The 20,446-nt window shown below is 44.1% G+C and overlaps 1 protein-coding gene across 1 annotated transcript in view; it reads left to right on the forward strand.

The window, feature by feature from the left end:
* The window catches only part of LOC129696654 (zinc finger protein 407-like), a 528,355-nt gene extending 518,418 nt beyond the window's left edge, over positions 1-9,937 (forward strand). The window contains 1 exon segment of the mRNA XM_055634746.1: positions 720-9,937. Within this exon segment, the coding sequence (XP_055490721.1) occupies positions 720-2,077 (1,358 nt within the window). The 3' untranslated portion in view covers positions 2,078-9,937.
* Positions 9,938-20,446: the final 10,509 nt, after the last annotated feature.

The raw sequence follows: 20,446 nt of genomic DNA on the forward strand, positions 1-20,446 counted from the left end.
TACAATTTCTCCAGTTTCAGGAATCCACAACTTTTGACTCAGTCGGAAGAGTGGGGCACATTGAGGCAAAAGTGGCGCAGCGGTAGAGTTCCTGCTTTACAGTGCTCCGGCACTCGGGTTCGATCCTGACTATGGGTGCTCTCTGTATGGAGTCTGTACGTGACCGTGTGGATTTTCTCCCGGTTCTCCCACACTTGTGAGACATGCGGGTTTGTAGGTTAATTGGCTTCTGTAAATTGTAAATTGTCCCTAGTGTGTTGGATACTGCTAGTACACAGGATGATCGCTGGTTGGCGTGGACACGATGGGCTGAAGGGCCTGTTTTCACAGAGGTGTTGTGTGGTTAGAAAACCTATTTTCTTGAGTTATTCGAACTCTGTAATAATGAAGTATAAAACAGATGTTCAAATAGAAGTTTCTTTTAATTGGTCATTGCATTGCATTAGTACCTACACAAAGCAGATGTAATAGTGGTGTATAAGAGGCTTTTAGAAAGAGGCATGGATATGCGGGGAATGGAGGGATCATAGATCACGTGCAGGATGAGAAAATTAGTTTAGCTTGGCAACATTGTCAGCCAAAGCGCCTGTCCGTTTGATGTACTGTTGTATGTTCGATGTACAAATATAGTGCTTATGATGTGCTTTATAGTGGATAAAATATTTTTACTTTTCAGATCCTTTGAGTATAACTGATATCTCTTTTCTCCTGCATTCCAGGCATAGTCTCCAAGGCATATGAGTGTCGACTAAAAGGACACGGGGCACAATTTGTGGAAACAGCTCCTCCAAGCGCAGAATCTACTGAAATTGTGGGCAACTCAGTCAATGGCAGCTTTCAGCAGCAGGAACCGACCGAGTCTATCGGGCAAGTCATCATTATTCAAGGCTATCAAGATAGCTTTGGAGAAGGTGTTCCCATCGATGCCTCTATGGAAGCTACCGCAGCGGCGACACTTCAGACGCTGGCCATGGCTGGCCAGATGACCCAGGTGACGGAGGTGGTCCACCTGACGGAAGACGGTCAACTGATAGCCACGTCACATAGTGCCGCACACGCGGGCGCCATGATGCCCGGGCAGATTCTGTCAAGTCACCTGGCGTCCGGCACCACCCAGGTGGTCGTGGTGGAGAGCACCGTCGAAGGGGGGGACCTGGAGGATGCATCCATCACCATGGAAACGCTTGCTGATCCCAGTCGGGTCATCGAACAGGTGGTGACGCAGGAGGACTCAGAGGGGCAGTCGGCGGGCACGCCCACGGCACTGGACGCGCTACTGTGCGCCATCACGGAGCTGGGGGCGGTGGAGGTCAGGTCCGCTGAGCAGCGAGGCCGTGAGCCCACCAAGGGGGAGTACTGCACGGCGGGGCCTGGCGCCGAAGGGGCCGCGCCGCTCCCAGGCGCGATGCTGGCAGGTGTGGAGCAGCTCTCCCACAGGGTGCAAGCCGCCAATGCAGCCATGAAAGCCGTCGTTGTGGCTTCAGACGTCGGGCAGCCGACTGCCGTTACTGCCGCACAACCTGTTACTCATGCATCTCTCAGTGACATGGTGCAGGAGGTACTACAGTTCACCATGTGCGACCTCAGGACAGCCAGCCACATTGTGAAAGACGGCATCACGCAGGTCATAGTGACTGAGGAGGGGGCTGCTCACATGGTGGAGGGAGCATCCCAGATCATAATGCACGAAGGTGACGAGCAAACGATAACCACCAGCGGTCACCCTGTGCAGCTGATAGACTCCGACGGCAGTATATCGCAGTTAATAGTCATGGAGGAAATTGCCCAGGCCATGGTTCAAGGGGCCGCTGCTCACATGTCCGAGGAAGCAACGCACGTTTTTGTCACGGAGCTGCCGCACGGCATGGTGAAAGGTATAGACACCAGGACGGTGACAGAGGTTTACCCACACGGCATGATGGAGCTGGTGACTGACGCCGTCTCGTCGCTCGGTCACCCGGTGACAACCATTGCGCTGACAGAATGCTACTCGGAGGCCAGGTCGGAAATCGTCATGACAGAATTGCCAGCAGAAACGCAGCAGGAAATGGAAATTGGCGGGAACCAGGAGGCATGACACTCCATGGGTAGAGCAAGAAACGCAGTGAAAAGATGCCATGGTAACTACATGGTCATTTGCACCTGTCTGCAACTGGGAATCTGGCTATGAATCCGTGATGGAGAGAATGATATCCATTGAACAAGCGATAACTTATTATGAGGACTTCACTGGAACAATGGAATTTTGTTTTTTAATTCACAGTCTGTGACCATACAGCTCTCGCAGTCAAGTATGTGCCGGATGCCTTTTGAAGGCAGCACGGGAGAGTGTAGATGGGCCTGTGTGTTGCCATGTACCTCCGCAATCTCCATGTATGGATTTGCTCATCCCAGCTGTCATCAAAGTGGAACGACCCCAGGGGGGGTAACGCAGAGAGGTGAAAGGGTGTACGTGAGAAAAGGAGGGGAACTTTGGCAATAACTCAAGAACAGTCTTAGTCTTTGTGGATCAGGTGGAGAGGGGGTGGGAGGGGGGAGTTTTGAGATCACCTCAGTCTCAGGGAGTGATGTGGATCTGGGGGAACCAAAAGTAGTGAAAAAGAAACATGGTTTACAAATGAGTTCAAAAAATGAATCATTTAATGGGGTGACTCAGTCGACCTACGTTTTGTTTCCCCATTTGAGCACTAAAGATCCTGAGTGTGAATCGCCTCAGAACTTTGGTACAAAGCTGAAAGCACTGATTGATTGCCACATATTTCTTTAATTACCTTCCTTACACTCAGCAGGAGCAGGAACTGAACAAAAGCCCAGCCAGAAGACAAAGGAAAGGGGTGGGAGAGCTGAGAGAAGGGAAAACTGTATTCCTTGCATTTTCCGAACTTACTTTTGGATTCTGTCAAGGATGAGGAGAGAGAAATGAGTTCAAGCAAGTTATACATAGCCAGCCTCCATGAAATGCTAGATGTAGTTAGCTATTTATTTTTGGTTATTCAGATGCTGATATTTCTGCCCAAATTTATAAATCCTGAAGATTGCAGTGAACATGTTGCTTGTTTTCTTTTGCTTTTTTGGTAAGGAGGGGACAGAGGGTCAGGGCATATCAGAAGGAGGTAACATTTTAAATGACATGGAAGAGCAAATATACAGGCTTAGGTGGCCTGTATAACTGTATAATAGATGCAAGATAACTTGATAATGTACGCTTTTATGTTTGACAATCGTTAATCTTGCTTCGGAAAAAGAAAAAGTTTCTCTTTTTTTTTGTTAAGTGCTTGTACCAATAAAGGTTCTGGATAAAGAGAGAAAGAATGAAAAAAGGACATTTCTATAATTCATACGTTTCATTTGCATTTTCAAGACCACAAGTAATTAAAGAAAATTGACTAAACTTTTTTAAAGAAAGAGAATTAGGTGCTTGGCTGAAACCCAGTATTCTAAGTGATTCATATGTTTACCAATTATGAAAATAAGCCCTGTTTTAATGTACAATTAGTGAATAACAATATAATTATATGATGTGTTTTACACACAGAGCAGCAACCAATACACTCCTAAATCTGTCAAATGCATATAAATATTATTTTATACATTCTTAAGAATTTAATAGGTTCAGATCTACTTGATTTTTGTGCCTCTGCAAAGTCCTTGGTGTTTCATTCTGTTGCAGAAATATTAATTGCATCCTTTGCAGAGAGTAACATTCAGAAGGGTGCTAGGCTGTGAAGGGTATAAAGTGACCACCAGCTATATTGTTCACATTACCCTGAAGCTGCTGCGCATTGCAAATCAGAACTTTGGTGCTCCGAGAATGATGCACGATAACACAAAGGTTCAATGGGACAGGCATTGAATGTTCTATGTAGGAAAGCATGCCAGCTTAAACCTGGATCCTTGGACATAGGAAAACAATTGTTTGAATCAGGAAGGCTTTTTAAGCAACAATGTGGATCACGTGCCATTGTTAGAGTGTTGCTGCTTCAGATGTAACTGTGCTCACCCCTTGGCATCAAGTCGTGTAATTCCACTCTGATCATTCATTATCCTTGGACTCTAATGAAAGTTCAGCAGTGATTTGTCTGAATATGCTTCGCACTCGCCTTTATTCAATGGAGATTATAACGGCACATCTATTGCCCATGTTTAATCATGAACACACTGGATCTGTGCAGGTTGCTCTCTCTGGAAAACTATCTGCAGTAGAGTCTAAACATTTGAATAGGAGCACTCACATACAGTGCCAAGATGTCCCACATTTCAGCCGTTAGTACAGGAGAGTATTGGGAGTAAACATAAATAAGCAAGTAGGGGAAATATGAGCATTCTTTAGTATAGTTTTAGAGATACACAGTAGAAACGGGGACAGTGCACACTAGTTCTATGTCATCCCAGTTTCACATCCTACAGTTTTCAGGAGGCAATTAACTTTCAAACCTGCACGTCTTTGAAAAGTGGGAGGATACCGGGGCACCCGGAGAAAATCCACGCTGTCACAGGGAGAACGTACAAACTCCGTATAGAGGTCAGGATCGAACCTGGGTCACTAGCGCAGTTAGCGAGCAACACTACTGCTGTGCCACTTTAATGCCCACATCTGTTTTTACTTCAGAAGGCCAAGAGGAACCAGATAAACTGCTAGAGCAGGAAGAGGAGCAAAATATTCCAAATCAGTCCATCACATTATTTATAACTTAAAAGAGGAGCAAGATTTAATAGGAACCTGAGGGGCAACTTTTTCACTTTTTCAGCTTGGTGGGTAAATGCAACAAGCTGCCAGATGACATGGTTAAGGTCGATACTGTAACAGCCTTTAAACACACTTTGACATATACATGGATACAAAAGATTTGATGGATATTGGCCAAACACAGGCAAATTGGACTAGCTTAGATTGGGCATCTTGGTCGGCATGGCAAGTTGGCCCAAGGGCCTGTGACCATGCTCTACAGCTCTGTAACTCTCTATGATTTTAAATGTAAATCTGGAGGGATAACCTCTCTGGATTACTGACCACATGAGATATCATAATGTCTTTGACTGATTCAATGATATTTTATTGTCACACGTACCTAGGTGCAGTGAAATTCTTTGTTTTTCCATACAATCCTGCAACATCATACATCAGACTTCACCTACTGTATGCAGTACACAACGATTCTGAGAATATCGCTGCTCTTCAAGATGTTCAAGGAGCTTAGCAGTGAACATGTTTCTCCATGTAGTCTTTCTAAGCAGCTGCTTTATTTTAGTTTAGAGATACAGCGTGGAATCAGGCCCTTCGGCTCACCTGGTCCGCGCTGACCAGCGATCCCCGCACATTAACACTATCCTACACCCACTAGGGACAATTTTTACATTTACCAAGCCAATGAACCTACATACCTGTACGTCTTTGGAGTGTGGGAGGAAACCGAAGACCTCGGAGAAAACCCGCGCAGGTCATGGGGAGAACGTACAAACTCCATACAGACAGCACCCACAGTCGGGATCGAACCCAGGTCTCCGGCGCTGCATTCGCTGTAAGGCAGCAACTTTGCCACTGCGCCACCGTGATATGGACTAAACATGGTCAAAAAGGACTAGTTTAGATGGGGCATCTTGATTGGCATTGACGAAGGGTTGAAAGGCCAGTTTCCTTGCTCTATGACTCTGTAACTCTAGAACCTAAGAAGTGCTTTCTTGACGGATGGGAATATCAATTATTGTTGCAAGCCAACAGTAAATCAGAGATCAACCATAGTGGCAATAATTTCTCCAGACCTACCTAATACATTTCTCCATTTCCCACAACAGGCCTACCTAATAAAGACAAGCAAAAGCAATTGAGATTGGCAATTCTGGAGATAAGCCAAATTGTAGATCATGAAACGGGAGATCTTCCCCTCCCTCTCCTGTTCCATTTTGCTCTCCACTTATTGTGTCTTTCACTCTGATTTCCTTGAAGGTTTTTTTCCTTTTAGTCACGTTCTTCCTTTCCTAAGTAAGTGTTCCACATTTTTCTGTTTCATTGTATCCTTTTTGCAGTTATGTTTGTATGTTATTTAAGTTAAGTTGAGCTAATAATATGATATGCACAAGCATGATAATGTACAGGTGCAATGATCATCCTATACCAGCAGTGCAAGCACATAGTTGCCAACCACACACAAAAACATCAAGTACACATAAATTATACATAAATTCTACAAGGCAGAGAAAATAAAAAGGCTGTGCAAAAAGCAAGACATTAGTGCAAAAAAGTTGAAAATAAGTATGATTATGCAAGGGGTGGTCTATGGTGTTCCGTTGCTGAGATGGGATTAGGATTATGCAGGTTGATTCAAGAACATGATTCTTGCAGAAAAGTAGTTGTTCCTGAACTTGGTGGTGTGGGTCTTCAGGTATATTTTAATATGTTAATTGGAAACTCATTATGCGTGGTCCATGTGCAATAATAGTTCAACCATACTTTATTCTCACATTTGCTAAACACAGTGAAATTATTTCTGAGCTGCCAGATTTGGCGCTATTTCTAAAGTCTGGCCCACGCTCTAGGTCTTATGGAGCGGCACCCGATCCAGGTGAGCCCCAGGCTACTGCACGGCCTCCAGCCGTCGCCTTCATCTGGATTGTTCAGCGAACTGACGCCCATTGTTCCTTTCAGAACAGCCAAAGATCTTCAGAACCAGTGAAGTAACTATATAATGAGCACTGTATTTAGGCAGCTAACATGGCTTCCTGCACCAACAGAGGAGTCAACATCAGTTGTCGTGGAGATAGAATTTGTAAACAAAGTTCCCTGCCACATTGAAAGCAGTGATGCTGTCCCACAACAATCCCAAGAGGCTTCTGTTCCAGGGAGCTACTGGGCATCTTATGGCAAAGAGAACAGTACAAGTACAGGCCTTGCTGCTTATGAGTAACATGCTCTTTGATGGCCTTGGATTCAAGTCTTAGTCTGGCAACAAACGCAAAATCAAGGTTAACATTCCTAATACTGAGTAACAGGTGAGATGTTATCTGAAGCTGGGTGACTGCAGTGAGTTTCTCCTAATTTTTTCACAAATCCTTATCTCAAAACCAAATTATTCGATCCAGATTTTCTCTTCGTTGTTACGTTGGATTTTGTTATACCTGTCCCAGCAGACACTTATACTTGCATTTGTAGCTCCTTCCATACACCCACCAACATCTGCATGAAAACATTGCCCCACAGGTTCCGATTAAATCTTTCCTCTCTTAAACCAATGCCCTCTAGTTCTTGATTCCCCTAAACTTTGAAAAAGACCCTATGCATTCCCCTCATGATTTTATGACCTTCTATAACATTACCCCTTGGCCTTCGACACTCCAAGGAATAGTGCAACCCTGCCTAACTTTCAATGGCACAGGTCTTCAAGTCCTGGAAACCTCATAAATTACGAGGTATCCTCATAAATCTTTTCTTCCTCAATTCCATGATCTGTCTAAACTGTTTCTAGCTCCACCCCTAATGATCCAGCCTGCACAATTCCCCTAAGAAGAGAATTCCATAAATCACCACACGTTGTGAAAAGAAATGTCTACGCACCTTGGTTTTAAATTAGCGACCCCTGTTCTTGTAATCATGTCGCCTCATTCCAGACGCCCTCTGGTGAAAAGATCTCAACAGCTGTCCTATCATGGCCTCTTTAGATTTTGCATGTTTCAATAAATCACCCTTCTTCTAAACTTCAAGGAATACAGGCTCAACCTGTCTCACATATCTTAATAGGACAACCCTCTCATCCCAGGATTATCCAACTGAATCTCCTTTAGATGGTCTCCAATTCTATTGCTTTCTTTTTTAGGTTTGGGGATTAGAATTGTGCACAGTATTCCAGGTGTGGCCTCACAAACACAGTGTATATATATATATATATAACAAAACATAACTTTCTACACTCCAACCTCATCGCCAATATGCCATTTGCCATCTTTACCACATGCTGCACCTGCCTGCGAACTTCTTTGTGATTTGTTTGGGCTTGGCCACTTAACCTTGCCTGTAAATGGACTGAACCCTGACATTGACACCCAGCTGTTTACCTTTTCTGATTTATGAACAATAACCGTGCTTCAATTGGCATTTGACCTTTAAGCCTGGTGTCTAATCAGCATGTTGGATTGGAAACACCATGAGTAGAAAGGGAAGAAAAGTTGCCTGAGAGTAAAGGTTGCACCCACAAAGCACGCCAAACAGATCTGGAAAACCTGAAAAAGGTAGACATTGCAACAGGTCTAATCCTTGACAGGAGCAGGTAGCTAAGAGGAGAGAAATTCAACTGCAGGTTGTAATATTACCCTGTAATTTAAAATAGAACACAGCTCACTCAGGCAGCTGATCCTTGTTTCATCGTGTTGAAGGGAATACAATCCATTTGAAACTCTCCAGGGATGATATTTTTTAATTTTTTTAAATAAAGCTCAGATGGCAGTTTTGCCTTTCCGAAGCACCTTCTAATCAGGGATTGGTGATTCATTATTAGCTTCGGTAGACAATTCATCTGACATGAAAGGAGTAAAAATTAGCAGCTGCCACACTGTGATGAGTTAATTTCCTGACAGAACTGACACTGAAAAGCCATTTGGAGACATGGAGATGGCTGATGAAAATCTGGTGGTAGTTTATAATTGGAGAGAAGGAAATGCTAGAAAATAAGGAGCGGTGGAGACTAGATAATCTACAAGTGTTGTGAGCAGAGCATATGCCTGCATATATACAGCATGCTATATTGTGATTTGTCAAAACATAGTGTGGCAACCCAGTAATATTTAAAGAGGGAACAAATATTGAAAAAAATGGCATGGAAAATGCACTTACCACTTTAGGCATTTTAAGGAGGCATTTTATTTTTCACACAGAGACTGGTGAGTCTCTGGATCTCTGCCACAGAAGGTAGTTGAGGCCAGCTCATTGGCTATATTTAAGAGGGAGTTACAGTGTATTCTGAAAGTATTCAGACCCCTTCACTTTTTCCACATTTTGTTACGTTACAGCCTTATTCTAAAATGGATTAAATTCATTTTTTTTATCAGCAATCTACATACAATAGCCCACAATAAAAAAGTGAAAACAGGCGTTTAGAAATTTTTGCAAAATAATTAAAAATAAATAACTGAAATATCACATTTACATAAGTATTCAGACTCGTTACTCAGTACTTTATTGAGGCACCTTTGGCAGTGATTACAACCTCATGTCTTCTTGGGTATCACGCTACAAGCTTGGCACACCTGTATTTGGGTAATTTATCCCATTCTTCTCTGCAGATCCTCTCAAGCTCTGTCAGGTTGGATGGGGAGTGTTGATACACAGCTATTTTCAGGTCCCTCCAGAGATGTTCGATCGGGTTCAAGTCCGGGCTCTGGCCGGGCCACTTATGGACATTCGCAGACTTGTCACAAAGCCACTCCTGCGTTGTCTTGGACGTGAGCTTTAGGTCGTTGTCCTGTTGGAAGGTGAACGTCTGCCCCAGTCCGAGATCCTGAACCCTCTGGAGCAGGTTTTCATCAAGGATCTCTCTATACTTTGCTCCGTTCATCTTTACCTCGATCCTGACTGGTCTCCCAGTTCCTGCCGCTGAAAAACATCCCTACAGCATGATGCTGCCACCACCATGCTTCACCGTAGATATGGTATTGGCTAGGTGATGAGCGGTGCCTGTTTTCCTCCAGACGTGACACTTTGCATTCAGGCCAAAGAGTTCAATCTTGGTTTCATCAGGCCAGGGAATCTTGTTTAGGTGCCTTTTGGCAAACTCCAAGCGGGCTGTCATGTGCCTTTAACTGAGGAGTGGCGTCTATCTGGCCACTCTACAATAAAGGCCTGGTTGGTGGAGTGCTGCAGATATAGTTGTCCTTCTGGAAGTTTCTCCCATCTCCACAGAGGAACTCTGGAGCTCTGTCAGAGTGACCATTGGGATCTTGGCCACCTCCCTGAATATGATAGTAAGTCTCTATCCTAAGGCCCTTCTCCCCCGATTGCTCAGTTTGGCCAGGCTCTATGAAGAGTCCTGGTGGTTTCAAAGTTCTATTTATGAATGACGGAGGCCACTGTGCTCTTCGGGACCTGCAATGCTCCAAAAAATGTTTTATACCCTTCCCCAGATCTGTGTCTCAACACAATCCTGTCTCGGAGGTCTACAGACAATTCCTTCGTCTTCATGGCTTGGTTTTTGCTCTGACATGCACTGTCAACTGTGGGACCTTATATAGACAGGTATGTGCCTTTCTAAATCATGTACAATCAATTTAATTTACCACTTGTAGACTCCTATCAAGCTGTAGAAACATCTCAAGGATAATCAATGGAAACCCGATACACCAAAGCTCAATTTTGAGAGTCACAGCAAAGGGTCTGAATACTTACGTAAATGTGATATTTCAGTTATTTATTTTTAATTATTTTGCAATAATTACTAAACACCTGTTTTCGCTTTTTATATTATGAGGTATTGTGCGTAGATTGATGATTTAAAAAAATGACTGTAACCAATTTTAGAATAAGGATGTAATGTAACAAAATGTGGAAAAGGTGAAAGGGTCTGAATACTTTCTCAATGCACTGTTGATGTGGCCCTTGTGGCTAAAGGGATTAGGGGGTATGGAGAGAAGGCAGGTACAGGATACTGAGTTGGATGATCAGCCATGATCATATTGAATGGCGGTGCAGGCTCGTAGGGCCGAATGGCCTACTCCTGCACCTAGTTTCTATGTTTCTATGTTAAGCACCAGCCAATAACGTCAATTTATAAGTCTGAAGAAGGGTTTCGGCCCGAAACGTTGCCTATTTCCTTCGCTCCATAGATGCTGCTGCACCCGCTGAGTTTCTCCAGCTTTTTTGTGTAACCTACGTCAATTTATACAGTGTTTTCATATAGTCAAACATCCCAAGGTCCTCTACAGAAGGTGTGACATTGGACAATATATTGCAAATGTTTTGTCAAAGAAATAGGTTTTAATCACTGTCTAAAAGGAAGAAAGAGAGGTGAAGAGATGGAGAGATTGCGGGTAGTTAGTTCAGGCTTTTAACCTGGACAAGAGAAGGAAAGGTTGTCTAAAATGGATTAACAATAATTGTGTAGAAACTGCAGATGCTGGTTAATACACAAAAGGACACAAAGTGCTGGAGTAACTTAGCTAGTTAGGCAGCATCTCTGGAGAACATGGATGGGTGATGTTTTGGGTTGATAATTGTGGCAATACAAGACGCCAGAATGTAAGAAACTTGCATATCTCTGATGTTACAGGTCACTGAAATAAGAAGAAGCATTCATTACATTTTCTAATAAGAAAACAGTGAGGCATGGTGGACCCGCGTTTGTTCTTGACTACGGGTGCTGTCTGTATGGATTTTGTACGTTCTTCCAATGGTTTTTCTCGGGTGCTCGGTTTTCTCCCATACTTCAAAGACTTTGCAGGTTTGTAGGTTAATTGGCTTCGGTAAAATAGTAAATGATTCCTAGTGTGTGAAGGAGTGCTATGTGCGGGGATCGCTGGTTGATGCGGATTCGGTGGACCGAAGGGCATGTTTCCATGAAGTATCTCTAAACTAAACTAAAATAATGTTCTGCATTGTGCAGGTGCTGTAGATGGAAAAGCAAAAGATAGACACAAAAAGCTGGAGTAACTCAGCAGGTGAGACAAAAGGAATAGTTGACGTTTCGGGTCGAGACCCTTCAGGTGTGATGAGGACATTGTGATTCTTTAATGAGGTATAAGTAGGTTGAGATTGAGCGAAAAGCTGGCAAAAAGAGTTCATTTTGAGGAAGTTTGAGGTATTTCACTTTTATAAGAGGAATAAAGAGGAAGATTATTATCTAAAAGGAGAGAAACTGCAAATGAGTGAAATTCAGAGGGATCAATGTGTTCTAAAGTATGAATCACAAAAGGTTAGCAGTCAGTAATTAAGAAGGCAAACACAAAGGGTTTGGAGTTTAGGAATAGGGAGATTTCCTTACAGTTGTACAGTGTGCTGGTGAGGCCACACTTGGAATACTGCACACAGTTTTATTCTGTGAGGGTGGTGAATGTCAGAACATTAGATATCTTTAAAATTGAGATGGATAAGTAATTGAAAGATATTAAAAAAAAATGAGGATTGTGGGGAACTGGCACAGATTAAGGGCCTGTCCCACTGACGCAACCTTTCAGCGACTGTCTCCGACCTTCAAGCTCGAGGGCACTCGCCTGGCAAACCTCGAGCTGGATTGACCGTCAACGTTGAAACCGCGAGCTGGATCGACCGACCGCACACACACACACACACACACACACACACACACACACACACACACACACACACACACACACACACACACACACACACACACACACACACACACACACACACACACACACACACACACACACACACACACACACACACACACACACACACACACACACACACACACACAATGCATCGCAAAGGCGGGGGGCCAGGGAAAGCGGGGGGAGAGCACTGTCTGAAATTCACACCCACGATGTAAAGAAAGGTAAAAGATGGCTGCACAGTTACGGTAAGTCCTTTAGAGAGCGTGGAGGGGGTGGGGGGGGGGGGGGGGGGGGGGGGGGGGGGTGGGGGGGGGGGGTGGAGAAGGAGGAGTGGAGACATTTTTAAGAAGCCAGGCAACTTATAATAAAGTTTAGCGGCCATCCTTGGTCCTGAAAACTCCAATGAGCCAATTAAAATACTGGGTCAGCGAAGGAGATTGCCTACGGCTGCCCTCAACTGCCTGTAACTACATAGCGACCCCACTCCACTGCACTACGAGTTCAAAAGAACCATGCCGACCAATTTTTACTAGCGGAAAATTTTTCAACATGCTGAAAAAATTTCCGCGACCTAGCTGAGGCCGCGAGTATGCGGGAACTTCCCTCGAGCATGAAGGAGAGTTCCAGTGACCTCATAGGACCTCTAGGACGACGTGTTGACCATGCTGCAAACTCTTCTAAACTCGCAGATTAGGTCGCCGCAGTGGGACAGCCCTTTGAGTTGAAGCCACCATAGATCAGCCATATCATATTAAAAGGTACAATAGCCTTGAGGGGCCTGGTGGCCTGTTTCTGCTCGTATTGTTATGTGTCCTTATGTAAAATAATTGGTCTATTATACAAGTGTGAAAGATTTCTGCAGCTGTCACTTTAGTTTTGTAAAAATGAGTTGAGTTTAGTTTATTGTCACATGTACCGAGGTGCAGTGAAAAACTTGCTTGTTAATCAGTCAGTGTAAGGACAATACATGATTACACTCGAGCCATCCACGGTGTACAGATACATGATAAGGGGATTAATGTCAATAACGTTTAGTGCAGAATAAAGTTCAGTAAAGTCTGACCAAAGAAAGTCTGAGAGTCTCCAATGAGGTTGATAGTAGTTCAGGACTGCTCTCTAGCTGTTGGTAGAATGGTTCAGTTGCCTGATAACAGCTGGGAAGGAAACTGTCCGTGAATCTAGAGGTCTGCGTTTTGAAAGTTCTGTACCTTTCGCCTGGTGGGAGAGTGGAAAAGAGCGAGTTGAGTTATTGCAGATATTACTTCCCTATATTAATAGGAAATAGAATCATACAACACTAGACCAGGCCCTATAATTGTTCCTATACTAACAGAAACACAGACCATCCACTGCATTTCTTGCCCATATTCTGAATCATTGCACTGGATCAGACCATTAGCTGAATGCTTTACCTAGAAATCAGATATTTATTTTTGTCATTTGCAATGGAAGTTAATTCCATTCTTTAGTGGTGACAATTTATTACAGAGTGATTTGCCATTTATTTTAATTCCATTCTAATATAAGCAACTGTCCAAGGAACGGAAGGAAATCTGCTTTGCAATGAAATCTCTCTCAAAGTACTGTGGAAAGATTCATTCATGAAGGGAACTTCAACTCAAAATGTACATCTTTCAGATAATGTGTATACTCATGAGAATATTCTTCCAAAAGATAAAATGCTCAATACTTTCCAATTATTTAATTTCTGCAAATAATTGATGTTGGGCCGTCTACAGTACGGCATATATTGCCCCTACCATGATGTCAGGGCAAGTTAGCTGTGAATGTAAGGGTTCATGTTAAAGTAGATGCAGTTACCGAGGCCTCAGGTTGTTATCATATTGATGTTATACTAGACCAAGGGGGTCCCGTCCCCTCAACACGCGGTTGTGGGGGGCTGCGGCGTCACACACACTCTAACCACCCCCCACGCACAGAGAGAGGGGGGGGGTGAGAGGGGGAGGGAGGGGGGAGGGATGGGGGGAGATGGGGGGGGGGGGGGAGGAGGGGAGGGGGGAGGGGGGGGAGGAGGGGGGGGGGAGGTGGGAGAGGGGGGGGGGGGGGGGGGGGGGGGAGATTGGGGGGTATTGTTACCGACCTGAACTCACTGTGGAATGAAGTCAGTGAAAGCAGCGGTTAGAGAATGTGAGGGCTCACATCCTCGGCACTTCTGAGACGCCGGCTCTGTTGCGCTGGCTGTTCCCCCGCTGCTGGAAAAGCAGCGGTTGAAGATGCAATGTTTGGCTTGAGGCAGCGTGACAGAGTCGGGCTGGGCACCAGCGGCAGAGAAAAATGGCGGCGTTTTTGGAGCAGAGGCGGGCGTCAGCAGCCGTTATGATCGCTGGCCAGCAGGAGGCGACAAATTAAGTGAATGGGGAGGGGGGGGCGGTGGTAGATTTTATTAAAAATGGATACATAAAAAAGTAAAAATGTTTTGAGGAGTGCACAATTGAAGGTAAAAGTGAATGAGCTAACGAAATGAAAAAAATGACGGAGTTTCATGACGGAGTGCTGGCGGACCAAGGAATCAAAGGCCGGATCTGGCACCCACAGACACACACACACAGAAACACACACACACACACACACACACACACACACACACACACACAGAAACACACACACACACACACACACACACACACAAAAACCACACACACACACACACACACAGAAACACACACACACACACACACACACACAGTTTTAATATATAGATAAATAGATAGATCTGATTGTACCACTCAAGCTATGTCGTAACATGTCGTAGATTGTCATTACCCCCATGTGATATTTCTGGCATTATTGAAGGTGAAATTGGCCTTTGATGGGAATGCATGATGAATGATAGAATGCTCTCATCTGGTCCTAAATCCTATATGACTGCCTCCTTTTGACCCTGGGTCTTTGGAGATCATGGTATGGACTCCAGCTTCTCCAGCCCCATCAAGAAGAAGGACGTGTTTCTGAAGTGTATCAATTCCTCAATGTTGAACTTCACTTGGAGGACTCTGAAGAACAGGGTCACTGAATATTCTCTAAGTGGTGGGCTTCGATGTTCATCATCAAGACTGACCTGATCTCAGGAGTGACCATCAAACCAAGTCTTGAAGGACAGAGTAGCAGCAAGGGCTTCATCAGGTGGTAAATAAGCATCCAAGGAACGGAAAACAGATGCTTCATGGTAACTTATCATTGACATATATCTTGCGCATGATAGTATTAGTGGAAATAATCATGACGTGGCCATTCTGAGGATGCCCACTGTAAACAAGAGCCAGAGACAGTGTATGATTGAAACACATATTTAATGAGCACTTGAAACTTAGCAGCGTTGAGGACAACAGGTTTGTCAGCTGCTCGAACTGCAGTGCTGGGAAACGAGTGTTAATATAAGTGTTATAGTGGGGTGGAGTTAGTGATGATGGCTTATGTGTGATTGGTTCACATGCATCATCAATTTACATCCTCCCCCCTTGGGATTAAGTGTGGAAAGTGCACCCATGCCATGGAGTTAAACATACTCGCCACATCTGTCTGGTGGTTAGCTAACATGGCCCCAGCGCGTGCAGATCCAACCCTCCCCTCCTTCACCTGAACGATGGGACGGAGGGCCAGGAGGAGGATGGCACGGGAGAGGCTTGCGGGGACCGAAAGGGGAAACATGCGGTAGGTGAGGCCCCGTGGTTAGTGGAGACAGAGGGACGAGGAAGAGTGTAAGGCATGAGGGGACGGGTGGGAGACATCGCAGAAGGCAACTGGAACTGGAGCGGTGGAGCATAGGGACTAGCAGGCGGTGGGCGGGGCTCCCTCACAGCAAGCAGGTGTTGTCGACTTCTCCAGGAAAACCGCTCTCTCACAGTCCATCATGTAGGATCGTGGTTCGAATGCCCAGTCGAAGTTCGTAGATGGACGACCTGGCCCAGCAGCAGAGCCTCGAGTGGTCTGCTGGAGCTGTCCATTTCTGGATGTCATGTTTCTCTTGGAGACGTCTCTGGACCATCAATCTACACCCACCATTATACAGTGTAGTGTCAGTGCTCAGCTCATGGATCAGAAGATGGGTTCATCCACAGAGTTACACACCATCTAGTACCGGGAAGAGTATAGAAAGGCATCCCTGGTGAAACAAATATGCCTCAAAGCAAGGCACATTGGTACATTTAGTACTAGTACAACCATGGCACTTGATGCTCTCCGCCCATGTCGTTAATACAGTTAATGCCTGGTCAATGCCGAGGTCGAGGCCTAGTTTGCCGAATTACAGTGATCATCAATGATCACAAATTTTTATCCTCGAACTGGGCTGCTTAATTTATAAGCAGATTAATTAACAGCCTTTTCATAATCATGCTGTCAACTCTGTTTCTTGTTGGACACCACATCAGATTCCATTCTGAAAGTCCAACAGCCCACCATTCACCCTGATCTTGTAGTTCACAGCTTGAATATATTCAAACACATGTCATGGACTTGATCTGCCACTCACAGATCCACGCTGAGCTGGAATTATTGTCTTTAATTAAATGCTCTTGAAATTACTTCCTTTATAATAGATCACAGTGTTCCCCTAATATAGACATCAAACCAACAGCCTGTAATTCTCTGAATCCTGCTTCTGACTCTAAAAATATCTGGAGCAATACTCCGGATTTTCCAGATATCTGGTGGTTTCCCTGTCCTTCCCCTGTATTTATTTTATATGTGTCAGTTCATTGTTTGGTGTCGTTTAGAGATACAGCGCGGAAACAGGCCCTTTGCCCACCGAGTCTGCACCGACCAGTGATCCCCGCACACTCACACTGTCCTTCACACACCAGGGACAATTTACAATTTTACTGAAGCCAATTCACCTACAAACCTGTATGTCTTTGGAGTGGGAGGATACCAGAGCACTCAGAGAAAACCCACACAGGTCACAGGGAGAACGTACAAACTGTGTACAGACAGCACCCGCAGTAAGGATCGAACCCGGGTCTCTGGTGGTGTGAGGCAGCAACTCTACCACTGCACCGTCGTGCCACTCATTGCTCCCAAACCCTTGAGATACAGAAGGCATTTTATTAGGCATGATTGTTTGCAGCTATAACATAAGACATGTTGCTGACATCTAATAAGAAGGAACTGCAGATACTGGTTTATACCAAAGATGGACACAAAGTGCTGGAGTAACTTACCGGGTCAGTCAACATCTCTGGATAAAATTGATATTTCGGGCTGAAATCATTCAGACCTGAAACGTCACCTTCCCATTTTTTTCCAGAGATGCATCCTATTACTACAGATCACTCCAGCATTTTGTGTCTATCTTTGCCAAAATCTAAATATTTGGAGGCTGTATTCTTCTCATGACAGCTTACCTGGCGTATAGCCCAGGTTTTATTTTGCTGCAGCAGTTATGCATCGTTTGCGAGCTCACTTCCAGAGAGGGTGGGTTGGAATCAGCTATGTTTTTACAGTATGTGTCTGGATTGATGTAGATCAGACCAGGTAAGGAAGGACATAGTGAATCAGAAGGGTTTTTATGACAAACTTACATTTCATGGCCACCACTAAACTTTTTACACCAGATTTATTTAATAACTGGAATTTAAATTCCCAGCTGCCATAAATTTATATTTCAAAATCATTACACAATCCTCCATATTATTATTACACAATCCTCCAATACACACCTGGAGTATTGCGTACAGTTTTGGTCTCCTAATCTGAGGAAAGACATTCTTGCCATAGAGGGAGTACAGAGAAGGTTCACCAGACTGATTCCTGGGATGGCAAGACTTTCATATGAAGAAAGACTGGATAGACTCGGCTTGTACTCGCTAGAATTTAGAAGATTGAGGGGGGATCTTATAGAAACTTACAAAATTCTTAAGGGGTTGGACAGGCTAGATGCAGGAAGATTGTTCCCGATGTTGGGGAAGTCCAGAACAAGCGGTCACAGTTTAAGGATAAGGGGGAAATCTTTTAGGACCGAGATGAGAAAAACATTTTTCACACAGAGAGTGGTGAATCTGTGGAATTCTCTGCCACAGAAGGTAGTTGAGGCCAGTTCATTGGCTATATTTAAGAGTTAGATGGGGCCCTTGTGGCTAAAGGGATCAGGGGGGATGGAGAGAAGGCAGGTACAGGATACTGAGTTGGATGATCATTCCTGCACCTATTTTCTATGTTTCTATGTTTACACAATCCTCAAAATATCTGGCACTGGAACAGTGATCCACTATTTGCACCCAGCCATCCCAAAATTAACCTACTATATCTACTGTCTTTAATTAAATGCTCTTGAAATTACTTCCTTTATAATAGATCACAGCGTTCCCCTAATATAGACATCAAACCAACAGAGTAGTTATATTTACTCTGATTTCTATCCATTTACAATTATAAATCTGTGTTAAGCTACCTCCCTGATATTGTTCGTAGACGGACGACCTGGCCCAGCAGCAGAGGCTCGAGTGGTCTGCTGGAGCTGTCCGTTTCTGGATGTCATGTTTCTCTTGGAGACGTCTCTGGACCATCCATCTACACCCACCATTATACAGTGTAGTGTCAGTGCTCAGCTCATGGATCAGAAGATGGGTTCATCCACAGAGTTACTCACCACCTAGTACCGGGAAGAGTATAGAAAGGCATCCCTGGAGAAACAAATATGCCTCAAAGCAAGGCACATTGGTACATTTAGTACTAGTACAACCATGGTACTTGATGCTCTCCGCCCATGTCGTTAATGCAGTTAATGTCTGGTCAATGCCGAGGTCAAGGCCTAGTTTGCCGAATTACAATGATCATCAATGATCACAAATTTTTATCCTCGAACTGGGCTGCTTAATTTCTAAGCAGATTAATTAACAGCCTTTTCATAATCATGCTGTCAACTCTGTTTCTTGTTGGACACCACATCAGATTCCATTCTGAAAGTCCAACAGCTCACCATTCACCCTGATCTTGTGGTTCACAGCTTGAATATATTCAAACACATGTCATGGACTTGATCTGCCACTCACAGATCCACGCTGAGCTGGAATTATTGTCTTGAAATTACTTCCTTTATAATAGATCACAGCGTTCCCCTAATATAGACATCAAACCAACAGAGTAGTTATATCTACTCTGATTTCTATCCATTTACAATTATAAATCTGTGATAAGCTACTTCCCTGATATTGTGTGTCCATAGAGACAAATGGACAGATGACATTTCTGCTCAGGACCTCTCTTCAGAACGGCACTGACCCTAAATGTGTCTCTCCAATTACCTCCGTGGATGCTGCCTGGTCCACTGAATTGCTCCAGCTGTTTGTTTTGGACTCACGATTCCAGCATAAGCAAACTCTTGTGTCTTCCTGATTTTGGCCACTTTATTAAATACCTTCTGAAAATCCAAATACATTACATTCAGTGTTTCCCTTTATCTTCCCTGCAGATTACACTCTGAAAAAGTCTAGCAGATTTGTCAAACATTATCTCCCTTTTATAAAACCATGTTAACACTGCACTGTCTGATTATATTGACTTTTCTAAGAACTCTTTTAATAAGTGATAACATTTTTCTTTCCTGTTGATGTCAGGGAGTGATATGGTCTATAGCCCTTTGCATATGGAGATACAAAGACACAAGGAACTGCAGATGCTGGAATCTTGAGGAAAAGCACAAACTGCTGGAGGAACTCGATGGACCAGGCAGCATTTTTGATCAAGTCAAGTCAAGTCAAGTCAAGTTTATTTGTCACATACACATACGAGATGTGCAGTGAAATGAAAGTGGCAATGCTCGCGGACTTTTGTGCAAAAGACAAACAACAAAACAACCAAACAAATTATAAACACAATCATAACACACATATTCTTTTACATAATAAATAATGGAAGGAAAAACGTTCTGTAGAGTCCCTGGAATGGTCCTGACCCAAAACAACACCTGACATGCTGAGTTCCTCCAGTACTTTGTGTTTAGCTCATTGTACATGTTCTCTATATTTTCGTGAATGACAGAGGTATATTTGGTATCTACAGCTGCAGAGAGAGTGTTGGATAATCCTGAAAATCCTGGGCAGCCAGGAAAGCTGCTGCCTCACAGAACCATAAGCATGGGTCTAAGCCTCATCTCTGGAGTTACTTGTGTGGAGTTTGCATGTTCCTGCGAATATTATGTGCAGTTTTGATT

Source organism: Leucoraja erinacea, chromosome 4 (genome assembly GCF_028641065.1).
Source record: "Leucoraja erinacea ecotype New England chromosome 4, Leri_hhj_1, whole genome shotgun sequence".
Taxonomy (NCBI): Eukaryota; Metazoa; Chordata; class Chondrichthyes; order Rajiformes; family Rajidae; genus Leucoraja; species Leucoraja erinaceus.